At 49.7% G+C, this 19,111-nt stretch overlaps 1 protein-coding gene and 1 long non-coding RNA gene across 5 annotated transcripts in view; both read right to left on the reverse strand.

Moving 5' to 3' along the window:
• AHCYL2 (adenosylhomocysteinase like 2) overlaps window positions 1-18,620 on the reverse strand; it is a 46,625-nt gene extending 28,005 nt beyond the window's left edge. For 2 of the 3 annotated variants that reach the window (XR_008206198.1, XM_052680819.1), the window contains exon 1: window positions 18,237-18,620. Coding sequence is in view for 2 of the 3 variants with exons in the window: in XM_052680819.1 (XP_052536779.1) it covers window positions 18,237-18,584 (348 nt within the window). In the remaining variant the exon portion in view is untranslated. Of the gene's footprint in view, window positions 1-13,502; window positions 13,526-18,236 lie in introns of those variants that run through there. The other variant, XM_052680821.1, reaches the window with a different exon arrangement.
• On the reverse strand, window positions 1,802-12,707 carry LOC128079533 (uncharacterized). Of its 2 annotated transcripts, none has more exons than XR_008206201.1 (3): window positions 7,633-12,707; window positions 2,793-7,562; window positions 1,802-2,715 (listed from the first exon to the last, which is right to left on the reverse strand). It is a non-coding gene; the product is annotated as an uncharacterized LOC128079533 (long non-coding RNA). The 2 variants fall into 2 exon arrangements; XR_008206200.1 differs by having other exon boundaries at window positions 2,793-7,327; window positions 7,398-12,707.
• Window positions 18,621-19,111: the final 491 nt, after the last annotated feature.

The following is a 19,111-nucleotide window of genomic DNA, read 5'->3' on the forward strand; positions in this document are numbered from 1 at the left end:
CCCTATTTAGTGCACCTAAAACGTTTGGAGCCATTCTATAATTCACAGAACCACTGAGGATGGAAAAGACCTCTAAGGTCACCATGCCCATCCCCAACCCAACCCCACCATGCCCACTAAACCACGTCCCTAAAGAGAATCACACAGTCACTGAGGTTGGAAAAGACCTCTAAGGTCACCACGTCCATCCCCAACCCATCATGCCCAATAAACCACGTCCCCAACGAGAATCAGAAAGGTTTGAAAAGACCTCTAAGCTCACCATGTCATAGAACTGTAGAACCATAGACTCACCAAGGTTGGAAAAGACCCACAGGATCACCCAGTCCGACCATCCACCCCTCACCAATAGTTCTCATTAAACCACGTCCCTCAACACAATGTCCAAAATGTCCATTCCCAACCTGACCCCACCATGCCCACTAAACCACATCCCTAAGGAGAATCACACAATCACTGAGGTTGGAAAAGACCTTTAGGGTCACCATCTCCATCCCTAACCTGACCCCATCATGCCCACTAAACCACGTCCCTAAGGAGAATCACACAATCATTGAGGTTGGAAAAGACCTTTTAGGGTCACCATCTCCATCCCCAACCTGACCTCACCATGCCCACTAAACCACATCCCTAAGGAGAATCACACAATCACTGAGGTTGGAAAAGACCTTTTAGGGTCACCATCTCCATCCCCAACCTGACCCCACCATGCCCACTAAACCACATCCCTAAGGAGAATCACACAATCACTGAGGTTGGAAAAGACCTTTTAGGGTCACCATCTCCATCCCCAACCTGACCCCACCATGCCCACCAAACCACGTCCCTAGGGAGAATCACACAATCACTGAGGTTGGAAAAGACCTTTTAGGGTCACCATCTCCATCCCTAACCTGACCCCACCATGCCCACCAAACCACATCCCTAAGGAGAATCACACAATCACTGAGGTTGGAAAAGACCTTTTAGGGTCACCATCTCCATCCCTAACCTGACCCCACCATGCCCACCAAACCACATCCCTAAGGAGAATCACACAATCACTGAGGTTGGAAAAGACCTTTTAGGGTCACCATCTCCATCCCCAACCTGACCCTACCATGCCCACCAAACCACGTCCCTAGGGAGAATCACACAATCACTGAGGTTGGAAAAGACCTTTTAGGGTCACCATCTCCATCCCTAACCTGACCCCACCATGCCCACCAAACCACATCCCTAAGGAGAATCACACAATCACTGAGGTTGGAAAAGACCTTTTAGGGTCACCATCTCCATCCCCAACCTGACCCCACCATGCCCACCAAACCACGTCCCTAGGGAGAATCACACAATCACTGAGGTTGGAAAAGACCTTTTAGGGTCACCATCTCCTTCCCCAACCTGACCCCACCATGCCCACTAAACCACATCCCTAAGGAGAATCACACAATCACTGAGGTTGGAAAAGACCTTTAGGGTCACCATCTCCATCCCCAACCTGACCCCACCATGCCCACCAAACCACATCCCTAAGGAGAATCACACAATCACTGAGGTTGGAAAAGACCTTTTAGGGTCACCATCTCCATCCCTAACCTGACCCCACCATGCCCACCAAACCACATCCCTAAGGAGAATCACACAATCACTGAGGTTGGAAAAGACCTTTTAGGGTCACCATCTCCATCCCCAACCCACTCCCATCATGCCCAATAAACCACGTCCCCAAAGAGAATCAAAAAGGTTGCAAAAGATCACTAAGATCACTACATCCAACCCGGCCCACCCCCACCATGCCCACCCAACCACGTCCCCCAGCACCACATCTCCACAATTATTAATTTCAAACTCTTCAAACTCGAGACCAGATCTTATAAAAGGATGTTGATGCTTTGTCTTATGAGCAATATAAGCACCGGCACTGGATCACCCACGGTCTGTGCTGTTTGGGTCTGAACCATGGGGATGCCCAAACTCCACATTCCCGAGGCTTCCAAAACACACTGAGCTCTGCTTCTGTTCCAGTCCCTGAGTTATAACAGCGCTGAGCAGCCAAGAACAAGAGCTGAAGTGGTATTTATTTGCTCGAAATCCTGAATCCTTTACAGGAAATGGATCCAGAGTGCCAAATAACTGTGAGATATGAGTGGGATTTTTGTGTTTTGAATAAATGCACCCATGTGTGATGTGTGCAAGGTACAGTGAGACGTGGCTGGATGGGACTCTGGGCAGCCTGAGCTGGTGGGGAGCAGCCAGCCCACAGCAGGGGGGGGGGGCTGGAAGTTTTGGGGTCAAACACAACCATTTGGTAGCAATATGATCTTGAAGAACTCTTCCAACCCATCCATTCTATAGTTCTGTTATCTTTAAGGTCCTTTCCAACTCGACCAGTCTGTGGCTAAACGATCTTTAAGGACCTTCCAACCCAAACATCCCACCATTCTATGATCTTTAAGAACCTTCCAACCCAACCATCCCACCATTCTATGATCTTTAAGGACCCTACCAACCCAATCACTCTATGGTCTTTAAGGACCCTTCCAACCCAATCATTCTGTGATCTTTAAGGACTCTTCCAACCCAGTGATTCTATGATTCTGTGATCTTTATGGACCTTCCAACCCAACCATCCCATGACTCTATGATCTTTAAGGACTCTTCCAACCCAATCATTCTGTGATCTTTAAGGACCTTCCAACCCAACCATCCCACCATTCTATGATCTTTAAGGACCTTTCCAACCCAATCATTCTGTGATCTTTATGGACCTTCCAACCCAACCATCCCATGACTGTATGATCTTTAAGCACCCTTCCAACCCAAAGCATTCTGTAGTTCTTTGATTCTATAACACCACTGAATGCAGTTAGAAATAATCCATCCACAACATGCAGACTGAACGAACCACGCAGCTGCATTCAGGGAACTTCACAGGGACAATTTTCCACCACAGATCATCCGTCTTTGGTGGAAATAAATGCCCCAGTTCACTTCCCTGATCAACAAAATCAGACTGATCTTGGAGGTCTCTTCCAACCTGAATGATTCTGTGATCCTATGATCCATGCGGTCACCAGCAGATGGCCACAAAATGTCTCGTCACAAGAACTGCAGGTATTGCTTCTCTCCAAGTTCAACGAGAGAAAATGGTCAGAAAAATAAGCAGGGCATAAGTAGATGGACTCCCACTGGAGGAGCTCAAGGTCGAAGCTCTCAGTCCCCAAGGGCAGCGGCTGCTTTGAGGGTGAGCTGTCCCAGAGCCCTCCCAAAATCAGAGATTGCTTCATGCTGTTTTTTGAAATGAATCCTGAGTCCAGAGCTCATCACGATGTGAGCAATAAATAATAGCCAAAGCTCTGTTGTTTGTGCTTTGCAGAGCGCTCCGTGTCCTTCTGCAAAGCTCTCCCTCATCTGTGTTCCCCTCAAATCCTCTTTCCTTCTGTCTATGCAGACAGAGTCATCCCCTTATGTGCTAATGCCTTATGGAAACAATCATGAAAAGAATCACTCTGGGAATCAAGCAGATGCTCCACAGATCACTTCTTAAAAAGATACTGATAGGAGCCCAACACAAGAGCTGCTCCCCTCCTTCCAGGAGGGACACACACCGGGCAGTACGTCCTCCCCCAAATCTGGGATCAAGATGTAACACAACAACATCTCTAAGTTTAGAAGCTCATGTTAACAAATAGCATTTCTCACCTTTCTCCCTTTATTTTTGGGGGGACTTTTATTGAAACAGTAGAATGAAAACACTGATTGTTCCATAACCATGATTTCCATCAGTTGGGGTTCTGGCTCATTACAAGCTCCTTGTTGTTTATCTCTAGAGCTCAGAAACGGTGTTGAGGGAACACAGCAAAAGCAAAAGGAGCCATTTGAAAGAGCAAAGCTTCTAACTAACATTGCTTTGAACAAAGGATGTCCATGCATTTCAATGTAACCTACTGAGATAATGGGGAGAAGTGGGAAGAAGCAAACACAGGGCGGGCTTCTCTGCAAAAAGAAAGCAAGCTGAGTGAAAAGTCCAAGCTAATGGGAAATGTGGGAAGGAAGTGATCAAGGCTGCCACACTGGCTGACAGCAGAACCAGTCTGAGCCTCAGTCAGCTTCTCGCTGCGATTTTCGTGGTCCCAGTAAATGGGAATGAGCTGGGATTCTCTCCAGGCCTGAAGGGACGGTGCCTCAGGTTTAATTAAATCAGGTTTTGCACTGCTCTGATGCAGAAAGAAGAATAGGAAGCACGAATGCAGCTCCAACCCCACACCTGGGACACCAGCAGACCCTCAGCAGCAGGGATGGGGCCCTATTTCGAAGCACAGACAAACTGCCAGGATTTCTGAACTCCTGCTTGGCTGAAATTCTTTTCCGAAGAATGTAGATGTCAAAGAGCTCCAGCGAAGCAAACAGAACTAGAAGGATCCAGCCAATTTTGCCTGTTTTCCATGCAGCGAATGGCACAAACCAAATGCCAGCGTGCAGCTGTGAGCCAGCAGCTCTGCAGTGTTTTGTGTAGAGGTGAGATTAGGATCTGTCCCAGAACGCTGATCTGAACTGCTTCTAAAGGTCAAGACTGCATTCACACTCCTTCTTTTAACAATTATATACGTTAGGAACAATGTTGTACTGTGTACACAAACAATGCAGCTGGTAACAACAACACCAAGGCCACCAACAAATGTGATAAACCAGGTCTTTAGGTTAGAGATGTCCTTCAAGCCACAACTTCTTGCCTATACCCAGGTCACAATGTTCACATATCAGTTTTAAGTCTTCCAGACCTGTCACAACGCACAAACTTTGATTCTAGGTGGAGAAATGCATACACAAAAGGAGCTATAAACTTGCATTTGTAATTTAAATTGCCCTTGGCACTCAGATCTCATGAGCTGGCTATACCCCAGACGTATCCCATTTTAGGAAAAAAAGTCTTCTAAAAGGTGGTGATGCACTGAAAAGGCTGCCCAGGGAGGAGGGGCAGCCACCTTCCTTGGAGGTGCTCCAGAAACATGGAGACGTGGCACGTGGGGACGTGGTTGAATGGCTGTGGTAGAGGTGGGTTTGTGGTTGGACTCGATGATCTCAGAGGTCTCTTCCAACCTTATTTACAACTCTATGTGAACTCCATCAAAAGCTGGCTGTGACAATTCTTCTTACTTGAATTGTTTCTTATTAACCCAGGAGATCATAGAACCATCGAACAGTTGGGTTGGAAAGGTCCTTCAAGATCATGGAACCACAGAACGGTTGAGTTGAAAGGGACCCAAAGCCCCCCAGCCCAACCCCTGCTATGGGCTGGGTGCCCCCCAGCTCAGGCTGCCCAGGCTCCCATCCACAGCCTTGGGCACCTCCATGATGGGGCACCCACAGTTATGGGCACCGTCTCAGGGGAAAGAATATCCCCTACATCAGACCTCAACCTCCCCCTCTTTAAGCTTAAAGCCATTCCCCCGTGTCCCATCGCACTCTGCCCACATACAAAGTCACTCTCCTCCTGCTTGCAATCTCCCTTCAAGCCCTGGAAGGTTGCAACAAGGGCTCCCTGCAGCTGGCTCGCATCAAGCTCTTCCTCCACCAAAGGGTTAAGCACGTTTAATTGCGCACATAAGAGTATTGCAATTAAACCCGTGGCGTGGCAAATCAAGTCGAAATCGCTGCAGGCTCCCTGCGCCCGTCACTGCATCCAAGTGCCCCACGGGGTCAGGAACGGCCTCGGCGTCACGTTGAGGAACACAGCACTGAGCTCGGTCAGATATCCATCTGTTCAGACCTGTTGTTTGAGGCAGACCTTGCTCTGAAGCACAATCCAAAGGCAGCCAGACAGCAGCGCTTGTTGCAACACGAATGGAGGCCAATGTCATTTTTGGTGCAGGGTTCAGACGTGCGTCATTCCGCTCCGAGAAATGAAGCGGCTCTGTTCTAAACTGCTCCAAAAAAATTACTCCTCGACCCAAATGTTCTTTCCCCAACCTCTCAAGTTCTATTTAAGAGCATCATCGTCTCTTTTTAAGACGAAAATATGAAAATTAAAGGGAATATCAAAAGACGATTCTTCTCCAGTCTTCAAAGTGGGAGATGAAAATTTACCACAGGGATGAAGAGATCACCCCCACCGTATTTCAGTCCATCAAGCACACAATTAAAAGCTGTTTTCTGCTAATCAGCACTTTCTCAAACGTTCAGCAGAGAATGAGGCTGTTATCCAACATCACAACTGCAGCAGCCGGGCCATAAAAACAGCAAAAGGCACAATGCAAAGTCTGGGAGTGCTGCCTTTGAGACAAGAGTTGCTGAAGCCAATGGGCGTAGCATTACCCTAATGACTCTTTTTTTTTTGCAACAGAGCATTAAACACTGAAATGGATTTCAGAAATATACACTGTCGCTTTCAATTCAGACCAAGCATCAAATCCAGACTGTGCTTGGAACAGGCTAATGATAACGAGCACGTCTCACTCACTCCATGAACCGAAGATTAAAATGCCTTTTTTCTTTCCAAGCATCAGAAATCCCAAACCAACTGATTTTGGTGGCAGAGAGCAGTGCTGACATCTGCAGCATGCAATGGGGCTTCCCCACGCAGAACTGAACAAGAGTGAGAAAAAAATCTTATGCTTGAGCCTCCTGGAAGAACTGGATATAGGCCACATGGAGAAGCACACCATTTACCTACAGCTGCCTCATGACAGCCTACAGTTCCCTCATTGCGACCTACAGCCACCTCATGGTGGTCTACAACGTATTCACGTTCTACAATGTATAACAGCCTACAATCACCTTGTGGTGACCTACAACCATCTCTCAGTGACCTACAGTCTCTTCATAGAAGCCTGCAATCTTCTCGTGGCGGCCTACAGTCCCTTCACAGCAGCCTACAACAATCCCACGGCGACCCACAGCCACCTCCCTGTGACCCACCTCTTCAAAGCAGCCTACAACCACCTCACGGTGACCTACTGCACCAAGAGCTTTCCATCCCAGGCTCAGCCTCCAAAATATCCGTTTCTGTCCAACACCACCAGGAGAACTGAGAGGTCTCATGAGCAGATTTCAAAGTTAATGAATAAGCACATACTTCCTAAAGCCATTCAGCCATGCTTGCCGATAACGATCTCACTGCGCCGTGCTTTCAGCTCAGTTATCCTGTTGAACATTCTCTTTGTTGTCACATTAGAAAGGAAGAAAAAAAGTTGTTAAAAATATTAAACTGCTTGACAGCAAAGGGTAAGCATCATGGCTAAGGCATGGGAACACACAAAGCAGTGACTGCAGCTTTCTGGTCTGCATGCAGAGCGAGCGCGTCCCATTTATTGCAGACACAACATGTTCCTTGACTTTGAAAGACCTTTCCATCCCAACCATTCCATGGCCTTGAAGGACCCTTTCAACCCAACCACTCAGTGATCCTGAAGGACCCTTCCATCCCAACCATTCCATGGCCTTGAAGGACCCTTTCAACCCAACCATTTCATGGCCTTGAAGGACTCTTCCAATCCAACCATTATGTGACCTTGAAGGACGCTTCCAACCCAACCTTTCTATGACCTTGAAGGACTCTTCCAATCCAACCATTATGTGACCTCAAAGGGCTCTTCCAACCCAACCATTTCATGGCCTTGAAGGACCCTTCCAACCCAACCTTTCTATGACCTTGAAGGACCCTTCCAACCCAACCATTCCGTGACCTTGAAGGACTCTTCCAACCCAAGCACTCAGTGACCCTGAAGGGCCCTTCCAACCCAACCATCCTATGGCTGTGTGATCTTTAAGGACCCTTCCAACCCAACCATTCTGTGGTTCTGTGACCTTGAAGGACCCTTCCAACCCAATCATTCCATGATTCTCTCCTTCATGGACAAAACCAATGGATGGCTGAAGTGAAAATACAGCACAGCAGCATGGGAAGGCCCTATGGATCTATGAGCTCGGACAAGCTCCCTTACACAACCCAAACACTGCAGGAAGAAGCATCCATAGCCCCACAAACTTCCAACTCCATCCATGCAGCTCAGCAGAGCTTAAGATCTGAGCTCCATCACTCTCAGCATTACTGTCTCAGTCAGAGGAGAGCCCCAAGGGATGGCTCTTGTGATACACCACGGGGAGCGCACACCTCACACCTCCAGAAACCTGGAAATCCCACAAAGCACAGACTGTGAGCAGCAACACATCAAGTGTAAGTGAGTCATTCACACCCTGGGCACAAATCTCACAGCATTTATCACAGTGGCAGCGCGCCTGCCAATAACGGGGGCTGGATTTCTCTAAACGTCTGTCAGGTTTGTTTGCAGCTCCTTCCCAAGGAAACACATCCTGCCTTTTGCACCACGGGGTTGCACAGAGTGGGGTTCTGTGTACAGAGCCACAGAACAGTTGGGTTGGAAGCGATTTTAAAGATGGCAGAACCACAGAATGTCTTGGGTTTGGGTTTCAGCAGTTCTTTGACACTGATGAGAAAAATCCAACACTTGATGCCTTCCAGCACCACCCCTTTGAGGCTCATGAACCATCCCCTGAATTACACAGCTGCGGTTTCCCAAAACAGTTCACGTGAAGAATAACTCTTCAGTTAAATAACTGAAATAGCTAAAACCCAACACTATCCATTTCTGCATTATCACAGCACACAGCCCTTACGTGGAAGCAAAAGACTTCCAGGAAGGAGAGAAAAAAGAAATGGACGTTTGTTCTTTCAGTTGTGTGCCTCCCTGATCCACTCTGCAGATGGAGGTGGGTGACGACCTGAATGCGTTTTACGTGGGGATAAAAAACAAAAGGAGTGGATGGGTGAGAGGGATGAGGAAGCAAAATCCTTGCAGTGGTAACTGAGGCTCTGCCCCAATGCGTTGTAATGTGCTGGGGGGTGCCTGATAGACAGCTTGGCTCTCCGCACGCGTCCCCTCCTTCTGCTCGTCTCTGAAGCACGTTCTGTGCTTTCCCTCTGTCCAGGGCTTCTCAAAAGCTGAATAAAGAGAAGGAAACGTGAGGGCTCACGGGCTGCACATGCATTAAGATGCTCAAAGATCAGCCAAGGATGGCTGTGCCTATGGGAAAGGAGAGCAGCAAAAGCCACGTGAAAAGGAACAGCACTTAAAGGTGATTTTCACCCAGAACTCTTTCCTGATTCTGACAATTCCAGAATGGATTTGCCCAAGAGGCAGTGCTATCCTCACAGAAGGGAAAGGGCTTTAATTTGTTTTCCATGACAACACGGGGAAGTGCCAAGGATCTGCATCAGGAATGGCCCTAAATCAACTCCAAGGAAGAAGCGAGGATGTGGCAGCATCCATCTCTACCCAAAACGAAGGCCAACACGCCACTGTCCCCCTACTCCTGTAAAGAGAAAAAAAAGTGATTTCTACTCCCAAACTGACATACAAAAAAAAAAAAAAAAAAAATCCACAAAAACCAGAGAAATCACCAAAAGAGCAGGTTGTTTGATCCTAGTGATGGTGCCGTGACATTTGTCACGTCCTGGAGGAAGACAGAGGACAAATTACTCAAAGATGCTTTGAAGGGCACTTGGACTTGTTTGGGGGATCCTAAATTCTACTTGGCACAGCTTTGTGGTTATGCAAGTATGTCTGTCTGGGGGAAAGCTATCTCCCTGCTGTACAATATTTCAGTTACAAGACTGAACAGGCATCCCTTCAGAAGCATAGAATGGTTGGGTTGGATGGGTCCTTCAAGATCACAGAATCCCAGTATGGTTGGGATGGACAAGTCCTTCAGGAACACAGAATCCCAGGATGGTCGGATTGGAAGGGTCCTTCAAGATCACAGAATCCCAGCACAGTTGAGTGGAAAGGGACCCCAAAGCCCTCTGGCCCCACTCCTTTCATGGGCTGGGTTCCCCCCCACCAGCTCATGCCACCCAGACCTCATCCATGGTCATGGGCAGCTCCAGGATGGAGCACCCACACTGCTCTGGGAACTTCTCTTTTACCAGCACCACAATTAGTGACTTCAAACTAACGACAAAAGACAGGAAGCACAGAACAAACAAATCCTGAAGAGAAAAAGCAGTTCAGAATCCCCACGGGATGAGAAGCTCACTGTTCTGCCTCAGTTCTGCCCAGGCTTGGCAGCTGTCTGCACCCACTCAGCATTGCCACCGGGTGATCTGAGGTAGAAAAACCCCAAATCTCACCCCCAAACCATGTGATGAATCAGCCTGAGTGCTGCTGCCACAGCTCCAGTCCTTCCCCATGCAAGGTTTTAGTAGGCAAGGTGGGGATGGGTTGGCAGTCGGACTTGACGACCAACCAACCTTTATGATTCTATGAAGGTAAGGTCCCAAATACAGCTTGTCACCTCCCATGGCAGCAGCTGCTCCTGGCACTTTGCGATCCCCATGCCAGCAGCTAACATTTCCCCACAGAAATGTGAGGCAACAAGAATGCGATGGGGAAGCCGCATAATGAGGAACATCAGCTCGAAAGGCTTTGCATGTTCAGACAACCCAGTGACTCATTTGTGGTCATTTTGTGCTGCATCTGCTGCGGAGAAACCAGAAAACGTTTCAGTTGATTTATATTAAGAATAAGAAGTCAAGGAAAAACGAGATGCCAAGCATCGAAAGAGCTTGCTGTCGATCAGACCCCCTCTCTCAGCCTTCTCTACTCCATGTTCACAGCCCCAGGGCTCTCAGCCTGTCCCCACCAGGAGGTGCTCCAGGCCCTCACCACCTCCCAGCTGTTCCCAGTCTGCCTGGAAATGGGGAGCCCAGCACTGGGCCCTGCTGGCCATGGTCTGTGCAGTGCATCCCGGGGTCCCATTGGCCTTCCTGGCCACCAGGGCATACTGCTAGCTCACGGTCAGCCTTAGATCAACCTATTGGCTACCAGGACCCTCATGAGCTGGGTTGAAATAAAGCCCTGGGAGGATTATCCAGTGGATTACTGGTCCATCCACCAGCCTCAGATCTGCAGAGAAGAGAGAAGTGATATCGCCTCACTGGATAAGAGGAAGGCACCGACAACCAAAGCCATTTGCCCAAGGTCATCTCCGTATCACAGGACAGCCAAGCAAAGCCTCTTCCTTCTCCCTACTTCTCTGTTTCTCAAAGTCTCCTCCTATGTGGAGGTCGGGGGAGGGGGGGAGTACCATCACACTACATCCCTTCTTAATTTTACTTCTTTCCCCTCCTTCTCCTCAGCCACAGGGTCAGGGCTCAAGGACAAGCCATGGAGTACACCAAGAGAAATTCCTGACCAGGTCTCCCAGCAGATCCCTTCCATTGGGACATTCCATGGTTCTAAGATTCCACAGAGAATTAAACAAGAAAATGAGGCACGTTCACCACCTCCAACCCTCTGCCTCCACACTCCAGACTGGAATATTCTGGGAAGAACCCTTGTGCTGCCTCAGCACACGAGGGCTGCAAGGAATGCAACAAGAGGAACCTGATTTTAATGACAATGGTTGCCAGGGTTACCTTAATTCCATCGCAGCTCCAATAGTCTCCCAACTCGAACTCCACACCACTAATCAGGAGCCTTGCATAACATTAGTGTTGAATAACCCAATTTAAACTGAGTGAAAGGCCTGGATTGTTGCAGGGGTTGTTGACGCAAAAAGAAAGGGAAGGAAAAAAAAAAAGCAAAACACAAACCTGTTTTGTTCTGGGAAGCGCTTCTCCTGTGTCTGTCACCCTCATCCTTCCTGAAGCTTTGGGTGAGCCAAAGCCAGAGCAGAGCCGAAATGAAATGCATTGCTTTGTTAGGACAAATATGGTTCCCTGTATTTCCTTCTGAAGGAAAACAAAGCACAGCCACACGCCTTCGGCTCCCTGCATTGGGCTCTTCAGCACAAAACCCCATTTTCTACAACACCTTCTGATCAGCAAAGCTGCGCAGTGAGAGCTGCAGTCCATCACCTGCAAATCACCTCCAGTTAGCATCAGGTAGGAGAAGTGAAGGAGCATTTCCACGCCGATAGCCCACACTTGGCTGGGGTGAGGCAGGACACCGCTCTGGCAAGGAGACATAGAGTTCCCCTCCCACAACTCTTGTATTGAAGTCGAATTTGTTCTGCTTGTATTGTGCTCATCTGTGCATTACTGGAATGCATTACGAAGCCAGACAGCAAAATCAGGGAGCACGGTGTTCTTCCCACTGTTCTGTTGCTTGGTTATTCTCCAGAGTTTTTCCCACCAGCTACAACCCTCTCTCACTGCAGGAGGGCTGAGGGGGTAACAAATGAGAAATAATGAGAAATAGATCGTGGCAGTACTGATAAGAAAAAGAAACAGCTGATGTTACCACAGAGCTTCCGTATGCTGTTAGTGCTTTGTTAATTGATTGCTAGGAATCCTTAATTTCTGACCAACTACAAAAAAAATCACTTAGCTTGGATAGGTAAAGGCATGATGACTTGTAATGTTTGATCCCAATGTAGGAAAAGGAATCTGCGTGGCAGGATGGAAGATGTGGGCTACTGAAATCACAGAATGGCTGGGTTGGAAGGGTCCTTAAAGATAGCAGAGCCATGGGATGGCTGGGTTGGAAGGGTCCTTAAAGATCATACTGTCATAGGATAGTTGAGTTGGAAGGGTCCTTAAAGATCATACAGTCATAGGATGGTTGGGTTGGAAGGGTCCTTAAAGATCACAGAGCCATGGGATGATTGGGTTGGAAGGGTCCTTAAAGATCATACAGCCATAGGATGGTTGGTTTGGAAGGGTCCTTAAGATCATACAGTCATAGGATGGTTGGGTTGGAAGGGTCCTTAAAGATCATACAGCCATAGGATGGTTGGGTTGGAAGGGTCCTTAAAGATCATACAGCCATAGGATGGTTGGGTTGGAAGGGTCCTTAAGATCATACAGTCATAGGATGGTTGGGTTGGAAGGGTCCTTAAAGATCATACAGCCATAGGATGATTGGGTTGGAAGGGTCCTTAAAGATCATACAGCCATAGGATGGTTGGTTTGGAAGGGTCCTTAAGATCATACAGTCATAGGATGGTTGGGTTGGAAGGGTCCTTAAGATCATACAGTCATAGGATGGTTGGGTTGGAAGGGTCCTTAAGATCATACAGCCATAGGATGGTTGGGTTGGAAGGGTCCTTAAAGATCACAGAGCCATGGGATGATTGGGTTGGAAGGGTCCTTAAAGATCATACAGTCATAGGATGGTTGGGTCGGAAGGGTCCTCAGAAATCATACAGCCATAGGATGGTTGGTTTGGAAGGGTCCTTAAAGATCATACAGCCATAGGATGGTTGGGTTGGAAGGGTCCTTAAAGATCATACAGCCATAGGATGGTTGGGTTGGAAGGGTCCTCAAAGATCACTGAATTATGGAATGGCAACTGCTCCTCTCTGCCCTGTCACAGTTTGGGAATACCAATCAAAAAAATATCATAAAACCATGACATACCCTCACCCCAGCACCTCTACAACACACAGCTGCCTAAGAAGCAAAGGGTGCACACAACCGTTCCTATTTATATCACATTTTTCATTGCTGGAATCCAAAACACACTCCTCAGCATGCTGAAAGCACACAGCACCAATACCTCATGCATCGGAATGAAACACTCAGGAGCTTTACTTTAAACAGGAGTTCCTGGAAAACAAAAGGGGGTTTCTTGTTGACTCTGGAACCTCAGATGTCAGCAGCAGAAGCACTGGTACTGGGTCCCTCTTGCTGGGAGGGCACAAAGTGCATGGAGAAAGGCTTAACCAGGGACTGCTCTCCTCTCCTTTCATGGGATCCAGCAGGAATCCTGCTGAACCCTGAGGTATCCCAGGAAAAAGGTCGCTGCTTCATTTCAGAACAGAAAGCCCAAACCTGCTGGCAAGCACCTTAATTTTGGCATGCCACGAGCCAAGACGAAGCGGAGTTACCTTGCAGCAGCAGCAACACACGACGTCGTCCTCAGGGTGTGCTTCCAGGCTTATCTCTGCTTATCTCACACTATTCCAATGCTCTGTTTGCAATACGCTGTTTGTCCCAGGCAGGGAAAGAGCACAGTGTCACCAGGTCAGCAGGAGAGTCCCTGCAAATGTCACCACGTCACGGAGCCACGTGCTGCCCCGAGCTGCTCTCCGTTTCACTCACTACACCCGTGCCCATTTCTACAGCAATGAAAAGCATTTCCGTGTGCGTGCGGACTCCACTCATGCACTTTTTCCAAAAACAATGTAATAAAGGATGGCCAAAAGTTGTCTTTGTACTGTGGGAAAGCTCTCAGTTGGGGGAAAAAAGCAGGATAGCAACCTGACAGCGTGGATTTTTGCAAAATAAGTAATACAGCTTCTGAGCATTCTTTATGCACCGCGTTTCCTAAGCATCCTCGTTTTCCTCCCCAGAACACCCAGGAACAAAATTGCTTTCTGAAGGCGTCCAGCACACAGCAGAAGCACTGCAGCAATTCAGTGCTTCAAGGCTGTCAGCAGAAGGGGTCAGTTGACAAATGCCCTCAAATACAGCTATATATTGCTAATTTTTGACCTCATGCTTTTTGTGCTCCCTGCAGAATCACCGCCTCACATTCCTCAGCCTCATTTTCCTGCTCGCTGCCTTCTCCCATTTCAGTGCATGGGTTGACCTGGCAGCCCACGCAGATTTCTACTGGATTCAGCTAACAGAACAGGAGAAAAAAGAAGGAATTAACTCAATTATGGCTGAAAGTGAAGCGTTTCAGCAGGATTATCACTAAGCAAAACAGATATTTCCATGCCCTGCGCCACTGTAACTCTGTACAGCCTTTGGAGTGACTTTCTTCCTTCAGTCACGTTATTCCCAGCACTGCCTGCAACTTCCATCCCTGTCACTCAACCAAAATTCGGGTTCTGGCTCCTTCCAGGCAGCCAGAAGCACAGCATCTCCTGAAATCAGACTCCAACAGGAGATGGGCCCAGGGGTGTAGTGTGCAATAAAAGCACATGGCCCCCAGCAATGAGATTTAACGAAGCAGTGTTCATCCAGCCGTGCTCATTAGGAGAATGCAGCCTCGAGGGAACACTTAACAGCCTGGCAGAAGTGGAAGAACTTGGAAAGCAGAGAGCAGCGCTCAAGGAACGCAGAATGGAGTGCAGGACTCCCACAAAATCCCTCCACTCCATCATACAGAATTCACACACATTCATGAGGTGTGTTCCAAAAGTATCACAGAAACACGGCGTGGAATGGTTGGGTTGAAAGGGACATTAGAGATCATAGAGACACAGAATGGTTGGGTTGGAAGGATCATAAGGATCACAGAGCCATGGAAGGTTGGGTTGGAAGGGTCCTTAAAGATAGCAGAGCCATGGGATGGTTGGGTTGGAAGGGTCCTTAAAGATCACAGAGCCATGGGATGGTTGGGTTGGAAGGGTCCTTAAAGATCACAGAGCCATGGGATGGTTGGGTTGGAAGGGTCCTTAAAGATCACAGAGCCATGGGATGATTGGGTTGGAAGGGTCCTGAACACAGAGCCAGGGAAGGTTGGGATGGAAGGGTCCTTAAAGATCACAGAGCCACAGGATGGTTGGGTTGGAAGGGTCCTTAAGGACCCAAGAGCCACAGAACAGATGGATTAGAAGGGTCCTTAAAGATCACGGAGCCATAGAATGATTGAGTTGGAAGGGTCCTTAAAGAACATAGAGCCATGGCAGGTTGGGATGGAAGGATGATGAAGACCACAGAATGATGGAAGAGCACACGCTAACAACTGGCTGAGAGTTGGGCAGAGAGGAACCTGATGAGCTCCAACAAGGGTGAGTGCAGAGTCCTACACCTGGGGAGGAACAATTGCACGCACCAGGACAGGTAGGGGCTGAGATGCTGGAAAGAAGCTCTCCAGAGAAGGACTTGGTGGCTTTGAGCCAGTCGTGTGTCCTGTGGCCACAAAGACCCATGGAGTCTCCTTCTCTGAAGATATTCAAAACCCACCTGGACACATCCCTGCTACAGGGAACCTGCTCTATCAGGGGTTGGATTGGAGAATCTCCACATCTCCCTTCCAACCACTACAGTCCCAGGATTCTGTAAGAGCACAGCCACCAGCTCCACCACTTCTGGACTCCTCGTCTTGGGACGCAATAAGAGATCACACAAAACACAGCGACCGCTCACCTGGCAAACTCAGCGAGCAAGCATGCTACCACCCAACCACGGTGCAAGCACAAACCCGGGCCAGCAAGCAGCCAACGTGACTCAGGGCCCTGACTCACACCTGCAGGTGTAAGTTCAGCCGTGGCTGTTACTCACCCAAAAGCTCAGCCTGCAGCATGAGCAGAGAACGACGGCCCCAGACACAGCTCTGGTCTGGACTGGTTCTGTTCTCCTTATGTGCTGCTCTGAGATTTTAAGTCAGTTTGCTTAACAGCACAGAGGGAAAAACAAGTACAGGAATGAAATGAGGGAGAAAGGTTTTGGCAGCCTTGGAGAGAGTTGCTGATTGCCTCTCTAAAGCCACCGGGTCTTCTGTTCTGTGTTCATCTGTTTTTCAAAGCATTTGGGAGAACTTCTCCTGTTTCCACAAAGTAGAGCGTGTGGAACTATTTTAGCGCTAATTATGAGCAAACTTCAGAAAAGGATGTGGGAAATTGAATAATTCTGGAGATGTCCATACATCAGTGAATGTCTGAAAGCAAATGCATGGAGATTTGGCAAGATTCAATGCAAGATCCCAAAGTTTCTGGGTCAGCAGATGGGAAAATAGTCTAGAAAAGCCAGACTCGTGCTTTGTGTGTGAAGTAATCCGGCTGTGGAGCCCAATGCCCTGAGTGAGCACTGTTGGGAATTAACACACTAAATGGGCATCCCAGGGGACAGCAGAGCTTGGGACAAGGCAGAACCTTCCAACTCAACCATCCTACAGTCCCCAAGTGTCCTACAGACAACCCAAGTGTCCTACAGTCCTAAAGGACCCTTCCAACCCAACCGTTCTATGATCTTCAAGGACTCTTCCAACCCCAAGTGTTTTACAGTCCTAAAGGACCTTTCTGATCCAACCATTCTTTGGTTCTACCATCTTCAAGGACCCTTCCAACCCAACCAAGCCATCCTATGGTTCTGTGATCTTGAAAGATCCTTCCAATCCAACCATCCCATAGTCCTATGACCTTTTAAGTCCTTCCCAACCCAACCACTCCTATTTTTACAATGAGTGGCCTCCCCTTTGACGTGACAGCATTGAGACGCACTGAGTTGAACACAGAAGGGCAAAATTCTGCCAATCAGGACCTTCTACAGCAGTCACTGTGACACAAACTCGCTCCCAATCCTGGCACAGCTGAAGATCTAATGAGATAAAAGTTCGCCAATCCACATTCTAACGAGATAAGCCACTAATTACCCCGTCCAAAGGGTGGAAGGAGAACACAGTGAGTCTGAATGGACACAGAGACAACTCACATAGGTGTGCACATACCCGTAGGTATGGAGACACACACGTGCAAACAACGTACACACCTACGGGCTGCGCACACAGCAGTACAGCCGGACACACGCCTGGCACAGCCACACACCACGTCATATCTCCCATATTACCTGCTCCTGTACTCAGGGCGTTTCCATGTCCCCAAGATAACGGCGGAGACGGGAAGCCAACCTGATGGGCACACCTATAGGGCAGTGTTCTCATCAAGGCTCACCTCATGCCCCCAGGCACAGGTATAGATGCAGGTAGAGGGGATAGAAGGGTCACCAAGCACTGCCAAGCTATCTGTTTGGAGGGGAGGGTCTGGGAAGACGGGGGGAGGGGGGTAAGAACCACATCGTTGTCCATGTGGGGGAATGATCCTGTCAGCAAGCATCACTACTGTGCCATATTGAGGGGGGTTACCCAATGTCCCCAGCACAGTCCTACTTTTGTCGGGGGCCTCCCCTGCCCCCCCAGCTTCAGTTACAGGAGATTCAACCCCAGTGCCCAATAACCATAACCACGAGGGGAGGACAAGCCCCTGCCTCCAGGTACCAGCTTGGCTTCACTTTGGAGTTTCACCCCACATCCCCAAACACAGGGACAGTCGCACCTTTGGGGGAAGGGGGGAGGGAGGGTCACTCCCTGTTTGTGGGGATCACTGCACCTCAGTTTGTGGGGGTCACTGTGTTTCCCAAGCACAGCCACAATGCCTATCTGGGGGGTGAAGGAACCCCACATATACAAATACCACTTATTTTGGGTCGTGCGGGGGGGGGGAAGAGGGGGTGATAACCCCAGTCCCCAGGCACCACCACAGCTCCAGTTTGGGAGGGCACAACCCAGGTCCCCAAATACAGGGACAGCCCCACGATCCCCCCCTCCCCTTCCCCCCCATACCTTCTTAACGGTGCGGGGCGCTTCACTAACGGTGCCGTCGGGGCTGACGAGCGCTTCGGCCGCCGCTCCGCCGTCCGCTGCCGCCGCCGCCGCCCCCCCCACGCCGACCCCCCCATCGCGATGCCGGTGCTGTGGGTGGTGGGGATCGCTTCGCTTCATGGCCGAGGCCTGAGGCACCTTCACCGCACCCGGCGGTGGCCTCTCGGCCGCCGTGACCGCTTCCCTCTCCGTTCCGGAACACGGAACCCCAGGGGAGGGATGAGGAACAGTCGTCGCTTCGCAGCCCTTCTCCATGGGACCGCTCAGCTCCTTCAGCTCCACCGCGGGGGCCGCCACCTGCACCGACATCGCCGCCGCCGTCCGCCGCCTCCGCCTCCCTCAGAGCTTCGGGGCCCGCCCCGCCGCGGGGCACGCTGGGAGTCGTAGTCCTCCCGCCCCCCTCCCCGCCCGACCTATGGGGGCGGGGGAACTACGACTCCCAGCGGCCTCCGCGCCGCCTGGCCGCCGCGCTACTCTCGGAGAGAACTACAGCTCCCAGCAACCCCCGCGCGGCGCCGCACCGCCCTCACACCCACCCCCTTCGCGCGGGGAGTGCTGGGAGATGTAGTGCGGCGGTGTTGGGGCGCGGAATGGCGGCGACGATGGACGGGAGCAGAAGTGTTAGGGAGCGTCCCAAAAGGGGATGCGGAGATGGGGAACAGCACTCATACGTAGGGTCGGGGTTGTCCCAACTGGACGCGATCCGTGCGTGTCCCTTCCCTCGGGATATTCATCTCAATCTCTTCTTGCCAGCGAAGGGAAACCTCACGGATTGATTAACCCGTGCCGCGTTAATTGGGCGCTGCTCCGTCGCGTCGGGACGTCGAGCCTGCTGA

This window comes from Tympanuchus pallidicinctus, unplaced genomic scaffold (assembly GCF_026119805.1).
Source record: "Tympanuchus pallidicinctus isolate F22 unplaced genomic scaffold, pur_lepc_1.0 scaffold19, whole genome shotgun sequence".
NCBI classification, from domain to species: domain Eukaryota; kingdom Metazoa; phylum Chordata; class Aves; order Galliformes; family Phasianidae; genus Tympanuchus; species Tympanuchus pallidicinctus.